Source organism: Lepisma saccharinum, chromosome 14, assembly GCF_977018435.1.
Source record: "Lepisma saccharinum chromosome 14, izLepSacc3.1, whole genome shotgun sequence".
Lineage (NCBI taxonomy): Eukaryota > Metazoa > Arthropoda > Insecta > Zygentoma > Lepismatidae > Lepisma > Lepisma saccharinum.
The window spans coordinates 63,605,880-63,625,443 of NC_139242.1; the positions used below are offsets into that span (position 1 = coordinate 63,605,880).

General features: G+C 35.8%; 2 protein-coding genes across 3 annotated transcripts in view; one reads left to right on the plus strand and one right to left on the minus strand.

Annotated features, from left to right (window-relative positions):
• The first annotated feature begins 2,876 nt into the window (after positions 1–2,876).
• Positions 2,877–11,391, plus strand: galla-2 (MIP18 family protein galla-2). Its single transcript, XM_083135789.1, has 3 exons — positions 2,877–3,120; positions 8,705–8,784; positions 11,016–11,391. The coding sequence occupies exons 1-3, from the start codon at positions 2,994–2,996 to the stop codon at positions 11,280–11,282; spliced, it is 474 nt and encodes a 157-aa protein (XP_082991915.1). The 5' UTR covers positions 2,877–2,993; the 3' UTR covers positions 11,283–11,391.
• OXA1L (OXA1L mitochondrial inner membrane protein) overlaps positions 11,187–19,564 on the minus strand; it is a 36,675-nt gene continuing 28,297 nt past the window's right edge. The window contains exons 8-9 of one of the 2 annotated variants that reach the window (XM_083135788.1): positions 19,214–19,400; positions 11,187–11,305 (exon numbers count right to left, since the gene is read on the minus strand). In XM_083135788.1, the coding sequence (XP_082991914.1) occupies positions 19,231–19,400 (170 nt within the window). In that variant the 3' untranslated portion in view covers positions 11,187–11,305; positions 19,214–19,230. Of the gene's footprint in view, positions 11,306–19,149; positions 19,401–19,564 lie in introns of those variants that run through there. The other variant, XM_083135787.1, reaches the window with a different exon arrangement.

The following is a 19,564-nucleotide window of genomic DNA, read 5'->3' on the forward strand; positions in this document are numbered from 1 at the left end:
AGATTTACAAACCCCTGACCAGAAATTGTCCATGAAATGTACGTAGTGAAAAGAGAAGTTCCTACAATATTGAAACTTTCAGTTATTGCTAAGAAAGAAATTAATTATCAGGGGGGCGAGAAACATTACGGAAAATTATGAAACAACTCTAACTAACTAACTCCCTAGCCTTCTTAAACCCGAAGGTTCATGGCTGCAGCAACACAGGCCTTCCATCTTTCCCTATCTTGAGCAAGTTCTATATACTCTTTTCCATCCCTACCGATTTCCCTTAGGTCCATCTCAACGTTGTCCCTCCATCTTCGTCTTGGCCTTCCTAAAGGTCTCTTACCATCAGGTTTCCCAACAAGAATCCTGTAAACTCCTCTTTCCTCTCCCATTCGTGCCACATGGCCTGACCACCTAAGTCTTCTTGATTTAATTATTCTAATAATATCTGGACATGAATACAAATTATGTACTTCTAAATTATGTAACCTTCTCCACTCACCTGTCTCCTCATCCCTTTTAGGTCCAAAGATTTTCCTAAGGATCTTATTTTCAAATACTCTCAATTTATGTTCCTCTGTCAATGTAAGGGACCAAGTTTCACATCCATATAATACTACAGGCAAAATTACCGTTTTGTATATTTTAACCTTTAGTTTCTTAGACATTAAACGAGAAGACAAAAGTTTATGAAGAGAGAAGTAACATGCATTTCCTGAATTAAGCCTACTTTTTATTTCCTCTTTAATATAATTTTCATTTGTTAATATTACTCCTAAATATTTGAATTTGGAAACTGGTTCAAACGAGTTGTTATCAATAATTAGATTTTTATTATTACCTAACACTTGGTTTCGGCCTGTAACTATATATTTAGTTTTCTCTTTGTTAACTTCCAAACCTATCTCTTTAGCAGTTTTGAAAAATATTTTAGCATTATTCTTAATTGTATTCACATCATCCCCCAGTAAGTCTACATCATCTGCATATGCTAACTACTGAGTCACACCATTTAATTTTAGTCCTTCTTTAGTTTCTTTTACCTTCCTAACAGCATATTCTAAGGCAAAATTAAAGAGTAATGGAGATAATGCATCTCCTTGTTTTAACCCATCATGAATTGTAAATTTGTCAGACATATTAATACCCACACGAATTTTACTTTCTGTTTCACTGGTGCATATTTTTATCATACTAACAAGCTTCTTAGGTATTCCAAACTCGGCTAATAAATTATATAATTTATCTCTTTTGACCGAATCATATGCTTTTTTGAAATCAATGACATTTTGATTATATTCCCACTTTTTTTCAAGTGTCTGTCTGATGTGAAAAATTTGATCTGTAGTTGATCTGTTACGTTTAAATACACATTGATAATCACCTATAATTTCATTAGCATATGGGGTTAGTCTTGTTAAAAGAATGTTAGATAATATTTTATATGTTGTTTGCTAAATTAAGAGAAAGACTCTCAGTGATAAATCATAAACAACAAAATCTAAAAGTTATAAAATTTGATACAGGAAAGTTTACTGATGAAAGAATTAAGAAAGATTACCAAATTAAACTGTCAAATAGATTTGATGTTTTGCAGGATTTAAATGATGATGAAAATATAAATGAAACAGACGTAAATAAAAATTGGGAGCACATACGTAATGCAATAGAATCAGCAGCTAAAGAAAGTATAGGATACCATAAACCGAGAAAAAGTAAGCCATGGTTTGATAATGAATGTCATAATCTAATAGAAATAAGAAATCAGGCTAGACTTAGGTGGTTAAATAACTCTGATGATACAAATCTAAACAATTATAATAGAATAAAGCGAGAAGTTAACCGCACGTTTAGAAGTAAAAAAAGAGATTACTTGAAAAGCAAAATTAACGAAATTGGAACAAACAGCAAAAATAAAAATATCAGAGATTTATATAAAGGTGCAAATGAATTTAGAAAGGGGTGGCAACCTAAAGTAAACTTGATAAAAGATAAAGACGGTGATTTTCTAGCTGATCCAAGCGATATTCTAAATAGATGGAAGAACTACTTTAATGACCTTTTAAATGTCCATGTAGGAGATAAATCAGAAGTGAATGAAGTACACACAGCAGAACCTTTAGTTCCAGAACCTAACTTGACTGAAGTTAAAGATGCTATTAAAAGGCTAAAGAATAACAAAGCACCTGGCATTGATTTAATACCAGCTGAGTTAATTAAATATGGTGGAAATTCATTATAGGCTTTAAATTTAAGAAATGTAGAAACTCTCGCTTAGCTCTGGTTGAACGAAGCAACATTGTGGTTTGGAGAGCAAGATATCTTCGTGCGATCAACAGATTCCGCAACGAAGGGAGGCCTGTTGTTTACATTGATGAAACTTGGATTCATTCTTTTTTTCTTTTTTTTTTACATAATTTTTTTTTTATAGTTTACATAATTTAGAATATTAATCTTATGTGTTTAAATTGTTGATATCCTTCTGCAGGCGTTTTTAACTTTAGTGTCCCCCTCCCTCCTCTCTCTTATGCTATGTTATTTGAATTACCACGTCTAAAAACGAAACTTAATATTCGGCCTGCATATTTGTTTACTTGCAAACCTTTCACGGCACACGCCCACTTCTAGATTTGGCAACACAGGAGGAAAACACGTGTTTCTGCCATCCCTTCCCTTGCCCCAGAGTTCCCGAGCTCCCCTCCAAAACATTCGACACTAGCGCCACTTGTTTCTGGCCAGGGTTTCAAATAAGTTGGTGGATCTATAGTTCGAGTACAATTTCTCGTCGATATTTATGCATCCACTGTACATATGGCATTTACTTCAAATATAGAAATGCTCATTAATGATGCTCTGTTTGTGACGAACTTTACGCCATCTTTTGTTAAATCCGAAGAACAAATGATAAACGTGGAAAAAAGAAAATCGTGAAGCGAAATTGAAAGCGACCGTCCGACTTCGTGTGTAATGATTTTTGTGAAGTGTAATTTTTAGTGCCTTTCATAATGTCAGGTACTGACAGAATCGAAAATTTAAATCCAAAGCTTTATCGTAAATGTGAAGAACGAAAATTAACACCAGAGGAAGAAGACGAGGATGTAGTAGATGAATTTGACGAGAGAGAAATATTTGGTATCCTTTGTACAAGAACGAATGGTCCGGTATACGAAAGTCCTCCATCAATATTTTAATAAATTCTTCGTTTTCTGATGTTTTGAAGGCGATATATAATACTTCGGTAACACTTCCGTATAGGGGAAACGGATTTCTTCATTTTTACAGAACAAACTACTTATGGAAATCACTTTCTGTATCATCGTTGGAAATTTCTCAGAGTGTTTTCTTGCGCCGTGTAATATTTTTTAGCGTGAAATCTTATTCTTTTCTATAAAAATATATCTCCGAGACACAATTCCTGTTGCTTCTATACATCAAGGATGTTCCGTGTGATGATGTAACCCCCTGTCAATGTTTCAAACTACGCATTTTCTTCGCAAGTTTTTTTATTTTTCTAAAATTAGAACTATGTTAGCCTAGCCTAACCAAACCTTACCGGAAATGGTGGCTAGAATGTACAATATAGAGAAAGTCTCCAATTTCGTTAATTTTCGGTATACTAACTAATTTTGGCCTCCTAATCACTAATCTGTTGTAAAAAACCGGGGGTCACGTCTGGAAATTGTACATTTTGATGAATAAATTGTTCGTTATCACCAAAAACCATCCACGGGTAGCCCCACAAACCATTGACGTTAGCACCAAAAACCATCCACGGGTAGCCCCACAAACCATTGACGTTAGCCCCAAAAACCATCCACGGGTAACCCCACAAACCATTGACGTTAGCCCCAAAAACCATCCACGGGTAGCCCCATGAACCATTCACACGAGGTTAGGTTAGGCCTGTTAGGTTAGGTTCCATTAGCACTCATTTCACCTACATTCATCGAATAAATAGGGATCGTACTAGAATTGAACATCATAAATAATTTTTTTGTAAAACAACGGCGTGGTTGGACACAATGACAGGATATTACATTTTTGTTCGTAATACTACGCATATACACCTATATATATAAAAAATTCAGTCGGCTTTTTTTCAAATTTTCAGACGTGACCCCCGGTTTCTTTCAACAGATTCGTGATTAGGAGGTCAAAATTAGTTAGTATACCGAAAATTAACAAAATTGGAGACTTTCTCTATATTGTAAATTCGCTCCGAAATGGTTTGTGGGCTAACGAGGTATTACCATAATTTCATATCCGGCCACGAAATTAGGTATTTTTCGGTGAAGAAGGTTGAAACACTCCAAACACACTCCAAATCGCCAAAACACTGCCACAACGTGCGATAACCCAGTATGCTATCGCCATATTACGTGTTACAGAACTGAGAAAAGGGAGAACAGTATGTACTTGTAAATTTAAGAAATATAAATTATTTCCGTAGAAATTCATTATTACACCTGAAGAATTGTTCCGCAATGCAGAATTGTACGTTACCAATGTTAAAAAGTGTGAAATAAATGATTGCTAGGTTTTTCCCCTATACGGAAGTTGTACCAATATTTCTAGTGTGCTGAAATGTGTATTTACGAGCTTAGGGGGATATCAGAATGAATTCCATATTACTTTTCTCACGTTAATTTTTTTTTTAAAGAAAAACAAGAAATGTTCACATCATTTTTCTCATTTGAAGATGTTATGGACATTTACCTGAAGGAAATACAGAAAGAACTTGTAGTAGGCAGTTCTTTCCTAGACACTGATAATTGAGAAACCTTTTTTTAATTTTCTAAGAAAAATGTTGAAACAGCTGGTAAAACGTAAGGCGGGAGGCTCTTGCATACTGTAGCCAAACGAACTCATGATATAAACATTAAACATTGTGTTTTATGGATCCATTGAAATTGACATGATATTTAAACAGTAATTGGACCAAATTCCGATCGTTTCATTCAAATTTAATCATTGTACACAGGCATATTTTTCATGGTTCCATTTCTCTTTATGTCTGTTAATATATCTTTCGGAGGGTAACAGTTTAATACATCGGAGACACATTTCTTCAATTTTACACAAGAAACTACTTACGGAAATGAGTTTCTCCAAGGTTTACAATGTTCGTCGATGTATTTTCTTTCATCGTGGAATATATTTGACCGGGAAATCATGTATTTTTCAAGAGAAATATCTCACAGATGCAAAATTGCCATTGCTTTCATTTACTTGCCTTACGACAACCGGATGCTGCATACGTTTGATGACGTAAGCCCCTGTCAGTGTTTCAACCCCCCCTTTTTTTTTATTATGCTTGCCTAACATAACCAAACCTAACCTAACCTTATCGGAAATGGTTCGTGGGGCTATCGGTCAGCTACCGTGCATAATGGTTCGTGGGGCTATCCGTGAATGGTTTGTGGGGCTATCTGTGTATGGTTCGTGGGGCTAACCCATCAGCTACCCGTGCATAATGTATAATTTCCACCGGTGACGAACACAATAGTAGGTATTTTTCGGTGCAGATGGTTGAAACACTGCATACCCACAACGTGAGTCAAGATGTGCCTGCCATATTGTGTGTTCCGGAAGCGAAGAAAGGAATTAAAAAAAGCACTCAGAATGTGAAAAATTGCATTTGTTTTCATGTAAAAAGCATAATGGCTAGAGGCATGCAAATTTCGTTTTTGACAAAAACACAAAATATGAAATAACATGCTGTAATGTTCATTTTTCATGTTTCTGAAAGGTGTGAGGTGCATTTTTCTACCCTGTTTTGTCACGAAATAATGCGAAATGAACTGCAATATGCAAAATATACTCTTAAACACGAAATTTACCGTTTATATACCGACGCGACACTTTCTGAAGTATCCTGTGAGTTATGCAATTCACGGAAAACTGATTAATTCTGCTGTAAATATTTGAGAAGCAAAAATGGACCCCTTTACACAGGAATAAACTTAATACTCTGGTAACTACATAAATGTGCTGTTAGCAGGGATAAGTTTATTTTGTGTAATAAGTGGTTTTAAATCAAATTTAGGATTATATTCACAATTTTAAAACCAAAATGTCATTTTATATAGCACTTTTGAAGTGATTATTCACCGCTATAACACCGACATTTTATTTTATTTACCGCTTTTGAACCCGAAATCAACTCTGTTTTTGTACCGAAATTTTGTTTTTTTATTTACCAAAAATATGTGCCTCTAATAATGGCACCTTGAACTATGTTCCGCAAAACACAATTGGTAAGTACGTACCATGTTAAACACAAAATATCCGATTTTAATGTGTCTCTGATCTATGAAACTGTTACCCTTTCCGAGTTTTAGCAATCACTTACTGCGTGTTCACATGAAAATTATTTTTCACGTCCATATAGCCTACTCCTACATGATGATTCTTCTTTTGTAACCACCCATTCATTTACTGTTGTCTTGGTTACAGACTACTGCTGCCATCTAGGTCATATGTGTGGTGTAAAGGAGTTTCATAGGTTAGGCAAGTCAGGTTTATGGCTGTTAGTATTCAAACAACACGTCTAATTTATTTTATGGTTAGGTTAGTGTTACAGTTATTTACCTAAATGCTTTCAACATCTCATTATCTTTTTGCCTATAAATAGGACTCTTCGAAATTGCAAACAGTGTTTCGAATTTACTTTCAGACTAATTTCTACTATTCTGCGATACTTTCTCATTCTTCTATGAATGAAAAATGCCATGGGAAGTACAGATGCTTGTGTAAGGTACTTTTTAAGTTATTTTTCCTGAAACAGCGTATGAAATAATAGATATTCACTAGACGTAAGTACAAATGTTTTGTTTGATAAATTTTTGAGAATACGAATTCATCTAAACTTGGCATGTAACCAGTTTTTACATGGTTCAATTTATATATATGTCTGTTAATACATGCTTCATCCGATTAGTGAATACTTGCTGCACGTTTATTTTTCCCCTCCTGTATTTAGTTGATAGTTGCATGGACCTAAATGCTTCCAGCACCTGACCACGTAATATCTGGTCTCAAACACAAAACCCTCTTTGAGCCTCAAGTGAAAATCCACCGGTACTTAGTGTATGAGATGACCATAAACTAAAAACATCTGGGAAGCATGGATGCTCGCATGAGCTAATTTTCAAATCATAATTTCTGAAATAAATAATACTTAGCAAAACTTTTAACTGTGCTAGTTAACTTCAAACTACTTCCACAATCCTTTCAGTATTCTTATCTATAAAACTTGTGAAATTCATTAAACATTCAGAACATATGCCCACTCCTGAATCACGCTGCAATATTTTTTTTTTTTGCCTAATTTTACACAATATAAACATTAATGGAAACTTTCGTATTTTTTAAATGACTAAAGGTAGCAACTTACCATCATGGTCACTGACACCCACCACCTACTTTTCAGGACCCAATTTCTTACAAATTAGTATTTTCAGTGACTTAAAACACTGAAAATATTTTATCCAAACTTAATTGTCCCAATTTTTTGTATTCTAAATTACTTTTATATCCTCCTGGATAATTCAAGAACATTAAAACTATGGTCCCTATACCAACAGCTGAACAGAAGTGCATCTCGTCGCATATGGAAACACACAAATGTGGCAGCATTTCCTAATCTTGGTATCAACTCTCCATCCAAAAGAAAATAAGTCATGGTTATCCCTGATATTTCCAGCAAATGTATCTTGTTGATTAAGAAAACAGACAGCGTGGTATTACAAATTGTAAGTAGGTCCTAGCACACTTGTGACAACAGTACAAATTCTACCAGCTGCATAATTCTGAGTCCCATCCTTTTGATGTAGTTAATTAGTTTCACTCCTCTTGTTAATTGAACTTCTTTCCACTAGAGGCAGTTGTGTGGTTCACTGCCTTTTCAGACAGGACTCTGGTTGTACCTTTATATTAGACTGGATCCTTTGTTCACTCTTTATTTTTATCAAGGGAGCCAAACTTGCTTTCTCACCGATGGCGCAGTGGTAGCTTCGTCGCCTTGTAATCAAGGGGTCACGGGTTCGATACCTGGTGGAGGCACAAGTGGTTCGGATCCCACTTTAAACCGTACGTCCAGTCCCAATTAGACTTACTGTGCATAAAGTGGACTTAAAACACCAAATCAACCAACCAAACTTGCTTTCGCCATAGGTAATATTTGGCACAAACATCTGCCATTTGCATCCATCCAATCTCAAAATTTTCTGTAAAGACAGGTTCAGTTAAGCTTATCAGTAAGTGGATTAGGCAGCAAGGCTAGGTTTCTCTACCATAAGTATTCTTCTACATTGTTAATTTAACAATTTTGATCTAATATAATAATATTGTAAATCCTTCAAAAAATATCAGAAAAAACTACTTCTAAACACCTCTTCTACAACAAAAAAGGTAAAAAAAATATGCAAGTGGATGTACAGTCAGTAGAAAATTGCTGCTCTTATGGAATCATTAAAACATTAAAAAATTCCTGCAATTTTTTCTTTGGGTTAAGAAAGGCAGGTAGTGGTAAAGCAAGAAGCAAGAGACAGTTCAATGTTTTTTTTTTTTTTTCAGAATAGAATTTCAATGAATTTTTCAGTCCTGACTGCTACAGACCGTATATTACCATCCTCTTTTCTTCACAGTGAGATTACATTTTTTGCTTGTATGTGTGTGTAAACATTGTTGGATTATCCTTAACTTGGTCTCCAAGATTTGGTTCGAAGTATAAATGATCCTGAGCATCCATTGACATTAGAAGAACTTAATGTTGTTGACCAATCCAACATATTTGTAAGTTTTATTAATTACTGCATAATACTCCTACAACTGTACACATGGAATAATTATTGTGGAATTAAACAAGTTTGAAAATGCATTTCTCAGATGGGATATGCTTCTGCAAAATTTAGAAATTCATTTACTTTTCTTTCGTTGAAGTTTCCACGTGCCTAATGGTTTGTGATACACATTGGATCGTTGTACATACTGCAAACACTGTCAGTACTTCGTATGAGCACCTTTGGCTCTTTTTGACCCCATTTTAATAATTGTTTATGTACAATTCCTTTTTACTTTTTTTCTAAACCTTAAACCACGTGGTTTATGAAATTACATGTTGCTCCGAAGAAACAAATAAAGAACACCCTTACAACAACCAGAATTAATATTATTTTTTTGTTATAACTAGACCTCAGATTTTTAAGTTCTAAAAAGTGTGCTTTTAGGCTCCTAAAATAGGTTCGAAATACCCTAAAATAGGTTCTAAAAATCCTGAAATAGGTTAAGTTAGGCTTAAAAAAACTGAAAATAGTTCAAAATTTCTGAATACTACTGATTATGTAGTCACCGGCAAAGAAAATGGGACACCTATATCCTGAACCATCTTGCATAACATTATGTGTATTGCCTAACCCTACGGCAATGGCGTAACTTAACATTGGAAATTTGCTATTAAAATCCACTCTTCGCCGTATAGTTAGGCAACAATCTGTTTTCATGTTATCCACAGTCAAACTCCGCAGTTTTGTCTGTGAGGACCATCTTATATGCTGAAAATAATCTTTCAACAAAAACATAGTCCGTGGTGAAACTTCAATGCTGAAATGTTAGTTTGCAAGACGTGAATGCCACAAAGCATGGAAGTGACGCGAAAGTTAGCAAGACCACACAGATCAGAACACTTTTGATTGTACAGGTAACAGTGGCACCAGAAATTTTGCTTTGTTTATAGCTTTGGAAAATCATCATGGACTTGGAGGAAGGGAAATCGACAGAGAGTACATTTCAAACACGTTCGTCATTGAATTTTCTCGTGACCAAAGCAAATGCCTCTGTGTGACATAAAAAGTCTGTAAAACCTTTAAAAATATATAAAAACCTAAAAAAGGTTTGTTTTAGGCACATAAACCTAAAATAGGTTCTAACAAGCAAAATAGTTTTTTAGGCACTATAAAACTTCATGAGTTGAGTTTTTTAACGAAACGCTGACATAACTTATTATTTCTTGCATACCTGTAAAGGAAAAAAAATAGGTTAAAAACTAAAATCCAAGGTCTAGTTATAACCAAAAAAATAGCATAAATAACACGTTAAACAATGTACATATTGTTTCAGGCATTTTTGCGAATATGCAAAGAATTGTGCTGCCATGTATTCTGGGGACACAGTAACAAATGATTCTGGGCAACAAGATTATATCGAAACAGACAAACAGTTTAATCCCATAAACAGTTACAACCAGGGGTAGGATTTTTATGACAGCATTTTTTTTTGTAAGGGTGAAATTCATATTGTGAAGAAACTAATTGAATTAAGGTGCCTTTTAAGGGTATATTTGGCCATTTCAACGTAATAAAGCATATTTTCATGAATTTTCGGTCATATTCGCTGTATCAAGAAATATACAGTCATTTTCCAACATTTTCGTTTTTACTCCCTTCTTCAGTTGAGGTTTCTCTTTTCGACTGCAGCAAAATTTCTTTCATTTTTAATTGAAAATTTACAGAAAGTATTTATTCATTGCGCATTTCAACTCATCAGGGCACATAAAGTGAACTAAAAATAGTATGTAATATGAAAACATTTCAGCATAAGTTAGATATTGATGTTTGAAATAGTCTAGTTATAAGGGCATATTTTTCAAATTATAGTGCATATTTTGTAAATTTTAGGTCATAAGGGCATATTTTATTTTGCATATTTTGGTGATTTTTAGGTCATAAAAATCCTAGCCCTAGTTGTAACAATCATCAAATATATGTAGTTAGAACACTTTCAAAACAAGGAAATGTGCTTTTTTACAATGAGTCCAATAATTTGGCCAATACTGTATGTGTATTAGTAAGCAGTTGATAATATATGTTCTCAACTTGTCTCACCAATGTATGGAAGTAAAACACTTCCATTCAAGTTTACACAGTAACATTTTTTTTTTAAAATGACCATTTGTAAATGTCAAAAACGAAGACCACATTATTTGTATTCTCTGATTTCCATGAATACAAAATGATTTCTTTTTACAGGTAGATAATGCCAACAACACCGTGAAAGTGGTGTTCACCCCCACAATTCCACACTGCAGCATGGCCACCCTTATAGGGTTATCTTTGAGAGTTCAGCTGCTTCGCACGCTCCCCACTCGTTTCAAAGTAACTGTGGAGGTAGCACCCGGCACCCATGCTTCAGAAAATGCCATCAACAAACAGCTAGCCGATAAAGAGAGGGTGGCTGCTGCTTTGGAGAATTCTAGTCTGTTGGAAGTTATAAACCAGTGCATTGCATTGGAGTGATGCATATACTCAGCTATAGACTCCTGTGAATATATCAGAATCCATGTAAATTTGTTTTATAATGGTTAAAGGCCTAATAATAATATTCTACGAAATAAATTTTTGGAAGTTTTCTTATTTGCAGAATCCCATTGTTGTCTGTGCATGATTTGGGACAATAGGCTGATGAGAATTTCCATGTGCAGCTTAAATGCTAGGTCTTGCAGTTGACCTTACACTGTCCAGGCCACAAAAGTATGACATACCTTTTCTTAGTTGTTACCAGTGATCAGAACGCTACATTTTAAAAGTAGCTTCGCTACAGCTACCGCTACTTGGCCAAAAATGTAGCTTCGCTACAACTACATTTACCAAAAGTAGCTTGCTACGCTACTCATGTGCGCTACTCGCTACTTCGCTACTTTTGCGCTACTTCTGCATAAGAAAAAAACTTGAAACAAGCACATGGATATTCAAAAGAAGCCCCTAGTATGATAGTTCTACTTACTGGAAAATACGATCGTAGATCGTTATACGAGCGTAATTCGTTAGATGTTTGCTCTAACTTTGCGGATAGCTGGGGGGTGTTTCTTTGGTATAGCTAAATGAGCGACAGGTGGAGTGATGCTTTATGTAAGTTTCCTGTTGGGAATGCTTCCCTGAAGGCACAGTGGAAACTTTGTCACCTTGTAATCAAAGGGGCCTCAGGTTAGATACCTGGCGGAGGCACTAGTGGTTCAGATCCAGTCTGGATTAGCTTGTCTCTGTGCATAAAGTGGACTCAAAACAAAAACTAGGAAAGACACCTAGTTTGGAGAATGGATTCTCCTGCTCCTCCATTCCCCACACTGCTCATCATCATTCACCATTCTTCCTCATTCTCACAATTAGCCAAAAGTGGCAGAAATAGACTCTAGATAAGAGAATAACAAAATAAACCATCCATCTTCATTGCCATGATTAGCAAAAGTTACAGAAAAGCGACGTAAATGTAGAAGAATTACATATATTTGGAAACTGCATATTAACTAAAGAAAATTATCATCTCTGCAGAAAAGTCAAGATCTCGTACATACTTTTTACAATATCATAAAATATATTGAGGAAAGCGGTGTGTAAACTCGAGTGTTCTAAACGTATTGCAATTTTAAAATTGCTCAACAAATTTATATCGAAAATAATTGTAATTCCATAAAGTGTATGTCTATCATTCTTGTAACAATAATTTCTTGCTGGTGATATCCTATATGCTAACAATGATTAATGCTGAACCATTGATTGCTGGTACTATTGCTTTGTCATTGTAGTGGAGACTGAATCGCTTGCTTTTGCACTGCAAGTTGTGTTTTACGCAGAGATTAATGACATATACCTGCCTCTTACACCATGGATATCAACAGGATTTGTTCCTGGAGTGGTGCAAATGAGGCCTTTTTTTTTAGGGCTGCCGCAAACTAGGCATGTTTCTCCCCAAAATAGCGATGCATCTAAAAAAACGTAGCCGTCAGCCAGAATATATTCATATATGCCAGTTCAGTTTAGTTATTGCGATATTAGATTTATGAAATATATTTATAATCTAGATTTTACGTATTTCCATGTAATAGACTGTCTTTATGAACCTTCTCCAAAAGTAAGCATTATTGTCTTTTTTTAAAATGCTGTGGTCACTTTTAAAAGTTTCCTCACAATGCAGAGAAGAAATGTAGCTGTAGTGAAATTTTCGCTACAACTACAGGAATTTTGTAGCTCGCTACCGCTACAACTACAATTTTCAAAATGTAGCGCCGCTACAGCTACTGCTACAAATTTTGTAGCTAGCTACAGTAGCGACGCTACAAGTAGCGCGCTACTTCCGACCACTGGTTGTTACAATATGAAATTGGTGAAAGTATTCATTAACTCACAAAAAAAGTGGAATAAGAGTTTCCCTTTAACGTATCAATGTTTTTACTATGACCAGAAATCAGAACAGTCCACATAACCCAAAGCCACGCATTGCTTTTCCAAGTAACCACAACCATTGGGCCAACTGAAGTTTTTACATGGGAAAGGTTAGGTTTGCGTTGGTTGACAAATTGAAGTTGGTGTTATGTTGGGCCAACGTTTGCCCAACCATGCAAAAATGAGTCAAAAATCAGTTTTAAAAACTACTTTCTTGTGTTAAGACAACTTTCAAGAGTATGCTGTAAATTCTAGGGTAAAATAAGTGACATGTAACAGTGTTTCTTACCAAATATATCTGTCACAGCACATACTGGAAATATTATATTATTGAACTTCTTAACTTGTAGTCACTTACCAGTCCTTTGTCAGCCACCATGGATGAAGGATGTGTTGAGAATTACTTGTTTGTTTGTTTGTTTAGCTGTAGCAGAATAAGTACATTCTTACAGGTATTCTTGTGAAGGTGGTTAAACAATGTTATGTGCAGATTAGATTCTATGAAAGGTGGAAAACTAAGTAAACTGAATTTTTTTTTGTGATACCACTTGAAGGTACTTTGAGAACAATGGTACCATATGAATGAGAAAGTGTTGTGTATATTTTTTTTTTATTTTACACAAATGATTTGTACTATAGTTTATATTTGGCCTCACAATAAATAATATATACATACCAAAACACAAACTACATTTTAGTTTCCAGTACGTTGGCCCGTCAAAACTATGCATTGAGCCAACTTTGGAACCACAGCCGAAATTACTGTTGCCCAACAGTATGTTCTTGCATTTGGCCAACCACATTTGGTTACTTGGGTTGTGTTGTAACACAAAGATGACCTGCAATTTTCAACCTTACAGGCATAGTTAGCAAGAGAAATGCTTCGCCCTCCTACCAAATAATGTGAAAATACAAACGATTTTTAGAAGTAATACCACTGAAGCAAAGCTGACTTCTTGTTCCCTCATTTGTATGTTGTAATAATATAAATATATGAAAGGAATGTAAATAGAACAGTCTTTATATATTTATTTTATTACAAATAGTAATTGTAATTTGTTTGCAAGAAAATTTCTAGCAGCAAGTAACAAAGTAACTTAGTTACTTTTCAAGTATCTGTCACTGAGTTACTTTTTAAAATGAGTAATTGTAACCATGTTAATACACCCAGCACAGAACATGTCACGAACTTCATTTAAATCTATTGGTCTCGATCACCTAATGACGTGAATCCTTCAGTTTATGAAATGTTGCAAACAGGTTTCAATTCTCAAGGTCTTGTGTGTTGTTCTGTTGCTATAGATTGTAGAATGGAAGAAAAACATGAATGATCTTCATAACTGTGGGAGTTAAAATGCATCTCCAAGCAGGCAACCTAGTTAATGATAAATCAGTATTTAATACTGAATGAAAAAAACTATGCTTTACAATTCATGTAAGTGATTTTAAGTTCTCTGTGGTGAATTAGAGCTTGAGAAATTAAGTGAAAAGAATGTAATTATACAGGGTGACTGGTAATTAGATGTATTCCCTGAAAGGGGTTAAAGTAGAGACAATTTGCAATAAATTTGACCATATGATACCCCGTCCGAAAATTAGTAGTTTTCGAGATAATCGAATTTCAATTGTTTTTTTAAAAAAATGACAATTTTCCACATAAAAGATGAATGGAGAAAAAACTGCTCATTGTATGGAACTTATTTCAGCATTTTCTGATAGCTAACAAATAAGTGGTTTGTTAAAAAAAAGTTTTTTTCCAAATAACAATCACATGTAAGTAACGGGTGGGTCTAAACTTACAAGTGATGATAAAAAAATGCACTCTTAGTTTATTTGGCAACGTATTAATAACAAAAATGGTATGACACGAAGCGTACAAATTACTTAAATTACTTCCTTGTGACATCTGCTATCCAACAAGGTGCAAGTGTTGCTAACGTTCACATTTGTGTACAAGAAATAATACTTCATTCATCTTCATGTGTATGGAATCAATGAACAATACAATTATTTTATTGATCAAATGAAAAGGTACGAAACGTTGTAACAACGGAATCGTTTATATAATACCGATGCCGCGATGGGAGAATGTAGCGTGATATGTAGGGGTGCGATTGTGCCATGCGGCATCGGAGCATGCAGGGGAACGCGCATGCACAGGAGAGAGCAGAGGCTCCGATACAAAGTGCCGTCCAAGTGATGCGGCAGTGCGTGTTCGGACAGGATGGCGTTAACATTGGCAAATTCGACTGTTGAGGAGCAGCGAGGCGTTATCCGTTTTCTGACAGCAGAAGGTGTTAAACCGGCCGATATTCATCGCCGGATGGTGAACGTTTACAGGAAAGACGAATGACCGGGGCTGCTCACGGAGGGTGTGGTTCTGCTCCATGATAACGCACATCCACACGTCTCCAGGGTCACACACGTGGAACTGGCCAGGTTCAAGTGGGAGCAGCTAGACCATCTGCCCTACAGTCCGGACTTATCCCCTTGTGACTTCCATGTGTTTGGTCCCCTGAAAAAGCATCTCAAAGGAAAGCGCTTCACCTCGGACAATGAACTCAAGGACGCTGTGAAGGACTGGGTCGCGTCACGGCCAAAGGAATTCTGGGAAAAAGGAATCATTCGGCTCGTTCATCAATGGGATCAATGTGCTCAGGCCTATGGAGGATACTTTGAATAAAGTATTCATTTACACCGACAGTGTCGTTTTGTACCTTTTCATTTGATCAACCCTTGTAATCATGGGTCAACTTGGTGGCTTGTTAGGACATTGAATACCTAAGTTGTATGATATGATGCCTCGTTGAGCAGTGGCGAAGCGTGGTGTCACTGGAAGGGTAGGCACAGGCGTTTGTGTTATGGGTGAGGCTTTTTTAAAATATGAAAAATATAACCTTTAAAGTTATTTTTGAAAACATAACATATTCTTGCATCTATCAACTTACCTGAATAGTTACTCTTTGTGCTAACTCGTAAATCGTATTTCTTGATTTTATTGTAAATTGATGCTTTAGATGCCATTCGAGTGGCTGTCCTCAATTTTCCAATGCCCCTTCTTTCTTCCTATGCCCGAAAATAGGCTTGTTATGTAGCATTTCCGAGTAATACAAGTCATTATTCCCAATGCTCTCAATAATGGAAAGCCAACCCACATGGTGGAGTGGTTAACACATCGCGTTATGATGCCAGGGGTCCTGAGTTCGAATCTCGGCTTGAGCATGGATGTTTGTGAGTGTCCATTCATCAATTTCATCATATCACTCATCCCCATCTTCGCAAATTACCCAAAAGTGGCACAAAAGCCAAGTAAAATGAACCAAATCAATCAAACAATATAAAAATAATGAAAAGAAGAAAACGAGATGAAATATAACAATACTGTACAACAAAAACGTAACAGGAGTAAATCGAGGAACTAACAAAAATGCAGAACGCTGTGATAGAAACATTTTTTCACCCTCGGAACAAGTTGTCTTTGCCTTTCTACTCTAGCCTTTCCTATCCCCTCGTTGGACACACTGCGGTGGGCAAGAAACAGATGTGAAGCCCAGTTTATACAGTGTGTCCAGCGTTGCCAAGCTCCCAATCAGAAAAAGTGTGCTGATTGAACTCTTAAATTTTTCTAAATGCAACTATTGTGCTCGGATGACTTAGGTTTTAAGTTCATTTTATGCATCTATTTTGAGGGGAGTTGTGATGTGAACATGCGTCGGCTTGTTTTATCTGTGACTCCAACTTTCTACCAATTTCCTTCAATAAAATGTTTCTCGTGAGCTAAGTAAGGAAAGATAAAGAAAATATGAAAAGAAGACTGTGGATCAGCTGTGACTGGATCAGCATGCTACCTTTTGTTTGAAACAAATAAGATCTCAATTTTTTTATAATTTTTTTTAAATATATTCTGAAATTAACTTGTGTCTGTCTCCCAGGATGATGCTATATTTTAACATTATGCCAAACACAGGGTGCTAGGTGCCAATAAAGTTCAAATTGTACTACGTTTAGCACAATTATGCTAGGGTTGGCATCACTGCATGAGGCCGGACTCACTGTTTTCATTTCGGGCGAACGTGCCCCTGAAATTATGCTTTCCCGCATGAATCACATAGAATGTTATGGGACTAGCTGAGACCCTTGGAGAAGTGGCTCAACATGTGAAGATAGAGCCCCTGTCAGGGATGGAAATTATCGTAAGGCCTAGAATTTCAGTTTTCTTGTATTAAGATATCGTTTAATGGAATTACAAGTAATAAAATAATCCGTAATAGCCAAATATATTAGGGTAGGCTAGGCCTCTGGGTCTCTTATGATGCTTCACCACTGTGGTTGAGCCACATGTAAATTCTATAAGGTACATTTAAAGGGTTCTTTTCATAGACACCTTTTACTTTTGCATTTGTTTTATCACGTGATTCATGACATCACATCTTCAGGAGCAATTTAGTGGAGTTAGTACAGAAAAATAGTAGCAGTCTAAAACATGATAGCTCCCAGAATAGTAATGGGCAGGCATTATCAATGACAGGGATTGCCAAATTGTCAATAGTAGGGATGGGCTAATATGAAATTTTGGCACATACTGATAAATTACTGATATATAAAATTTACCAATAACCATTATTCTATTGATCCAATATAAAATTCCAAATGGTTCATTGACCTCCTTAACAAATGTATGTTGAAATGTATACCAGATGAACAAACCTTTTTCAATGGAAAAGCTACATGTTTAGATATTTACTTTAAAAAAGTACAGAATGGAGATTTTTTGTTTATATGCATAAAAATTATACAAAATGGCACAATATTGCACTCGATTGTAAGATATTTATAAATATATCAGGTCGGTAATGTTACCAATAAACTGATATACCTGTATCAGCTGATACTGATAAGAGTACAAATTAATGTCCCATTCCTAGTTAAGAGTAGTAACTTGAAGGGATATTTCCAGTGGCTTATGATTGGTTGGCAACACACTACAAGTCCTGACGGCGATCTTGCGGGAAACAATTCAGGCTGATTTCACCCCCTACCATAGGTAGTGGACAGCCTGGCCAAAATTCGAAGAGCAATTATACTAATAATCCTAGAATTATTCTTGGACTCGTTGTACAACTAAACTTTGACTACCTTTCATGTACTGATACAATTAACAAATTTGAGGGAACTAATCGGGAAAGCTGCGAAAAGGGGTTACTTCTGCTTGATAACTTGCCATGTATTTTTAAATGTGGGAATTGCTAGGGAGTTTGGCAATCTCTGAATTATAATTTAATTTCAAATAATCCTTAGAGTGCAATTAACACAAATATAATGCTAGAGATGTCCAAAGTTAATAGTTTTTCTTACAAATAATAGGGTGGATCACATGAAAACGGAACAGTCGATGTATTGGGTTATATTTATGTATGTGTGGCGACAACCCTGGGTAGAAGTAAAGCGGGAGGTAAGGAAGGAAACCCCTACTGCATAATGGACCATGGTCAAACAATCAACGTTGCTTCTTACTGCAGTACCCTCCACCATTTGCACTCGGCAATCAAGACTGGACCGGCCTGTTCTCCTCTGTAGTGGTTTTGCTGCATGACAACGTGCAGCCACATACGTCAGCTGTTATAAAGAACACGTTGGCGACGTTCGGGTGGACAGTGTTGGAACACCCACTGTATAGCCCTTCCATATCTTTGGTCAGTTGAAAAAGGCATTGAAGGGTTGGTGCTTCCACTCGGACAATAAAGTCATGGACAATGTTCGCAACTGGTTCCGATCTCAGCAAAAGCCCGTTCTACGAGCAGGGTATTCACCGCTTGGTGAAACAGTGGGACAAGTGCTTGTGTAACTTTGGAGATTACGTTTGAAATAAACCTTGTTGATTTCATTCTGTGGCCCCTGTTCCGTTTCATTTGATCCACCATCATATTTCAAAATGCAGTATTGAAAAAAAAACAACTAATATTTATTATTACTTTGTACATAGTACTAATACAAATAGAGTACTCTACCATGTGCCTATTTTCAATTAGGTCTCTCTCTTTTTAGCAACCAATGGTTGCTTTTCAGTTCTAGTCTGTTGTGTTGGATCATATTTGTAAGTTTTCACTATTGGAGCTTTTCCCGCTCTCTTGAATCTGACTTCATCTATTCGGTGCCTGTCTTCTAACTCCCTGGATATCTTCATGTTTGTCCATGCTGAAAGGAAAATATGTGAGTAAAAATAAAGGAATTAGCAATTCTGGAACTGATTCAACTAATTATGTAATTCACAGTACTGTTTTAACTTTCAACTACATTCCGTCTGATGATGCAAACAACGTGTATGGAATGTTACTTACCTCTTGCAAAAACAACAAATG